At 40.0% G+C, this 1,261-nt stretch overlaps 1 protein-coding gene across 1 annotated transcript in view; it reads right to left on the bottom strand.

Annotated features, from left to right (window-relative positions):
• LOC101860687 overlaps positions 1-1,261 on the bottom strand; it is a gene marked incomplete at its 3' end in the record, with an annotated part of 45,922 nt that overhangs the window by 11,693 nt on the left and 32,968 nt on the right. Inside the window, 1 exon segment of the mRNA XM_013087393.1 lies at positions 100-204. Coding sequence (XP_012942847.1) covers positions 100-204 — 105 coding nt within the window.

Below are 1,261 nucleotides of genomic sequence, written 5' to 3'. Positions count from 1 at the left end.
CTCCTCCTCCTCCTCCTCCTCCTCTTTAACAAAAACAACAACAACAATAACAACAACAACAACAAAATTCACGAAATGAGAACAGAAATCATCTCTCACCGTCATATGGCAAATTCAGAACTTCGATGTTCGGAACAACAAAATCTGGCAACTTCTGAGTGACAGCTCCAAAACCCTGGCAGCTGAATGTTTTCCTTTTATCATCTGGCAAGAAAACACGGAAACATACACCATCGCTGCATCCACGAACTGGCATTGTTTGTTTTAGCAAGGAGTTTTTTGTTTTAGTTTTAGTAAGCTTTTACAGCGCTCACAACTGCATAAGGTCATATGAGTGCCTAGGTGTGGATGTCAACAGAGAAGTCCAAAACAGGGAATCAGGCTCACTCTGCTCGACGCTCTTGCCTCTTCAGCACAAAGTCTGCTTCGACTATCAAGGCACCCCGGGAATTGAAGTTTCCAAGAGAGTGACAAACATACACAAAAGAAGTAGAGGGAAAATGACGATCGCAAGGATGAGAAAAGAAAAAGCAGCAGTTCCCGCTATGTTGCTCATGTACAGTGTGAGCATGCCATTGATAATAGTTTCTTTACAATTCTACTGTGCTTAAGAATATGTTAATATCCCCCCTTTCGGAATGGTCTAAAGACAACTTCAGTCAGTAGCACTGTCCTGGTGGCATTTAGTAAGACTTTTACCGCGCTCGCAACTGCCTAAAGTCATATAAGCGCGCGAAAGACAAGTTGGTTGCATTCACAATTCATAGCACGGCTTGGTTTAGGTCAATATTTCGATTAAAATGTTAAAAATTTGGGGTAAAATCTCTGTTTTTTAAATAACATTTTAAGTTATTTAAAAAATAATGTTATCTACCCTTTATTGTAAAGGCCAGTGACCTTCATAAAATCAAGAATTCTGTAGGGATCAACGATAGAGAACAGATCTTGCAATTTATTTGCATTTAAAACATTTCCCTCGGGCCCCTCCAAAGTCTGGACATTCTGTTAAAATGTGAGTAATGGTAACATCTAGTGTCTGAATCGCATTATTTAAACATGTCACAAGCTTAACAATTCCCGAGTTCTATCTGATATTTTTGGCCCGATATGGGATAGGTTCGCAAGTGAAATGTTGGGTGACCTTTGAAGATTTTAGGTTCGCAAGTGAAATGCTGCGATGCCGTTTAAAGATTGTAAGTTCGCAAGTGTAATACGCCCGAATAGAGAGTCCGGTCAAGCAAGAAATTTCAATTCTCTCCCC

Source organism: Aplysia californica, unplaced genomic scaffold (genome assembly GCF_000002075.1).
Source record: "Aplysia californica isolate F4 #8 unplaced genomic scaffold, AplCal3.0 scaffold00583, whole genome shotgun sequence".
Taxonomy (NCBI): domain Eukaryota; kingdom Metazoa; phylum Mollusca; class Gastropoda; order Aplysiida; family Aplysiidae; genus Aplysia; species Aplysia californica.
Note: the sequence above shows the minus strand (reverse complement) of the source record. Positions and strands in the feature narration are given on the sequence as shown.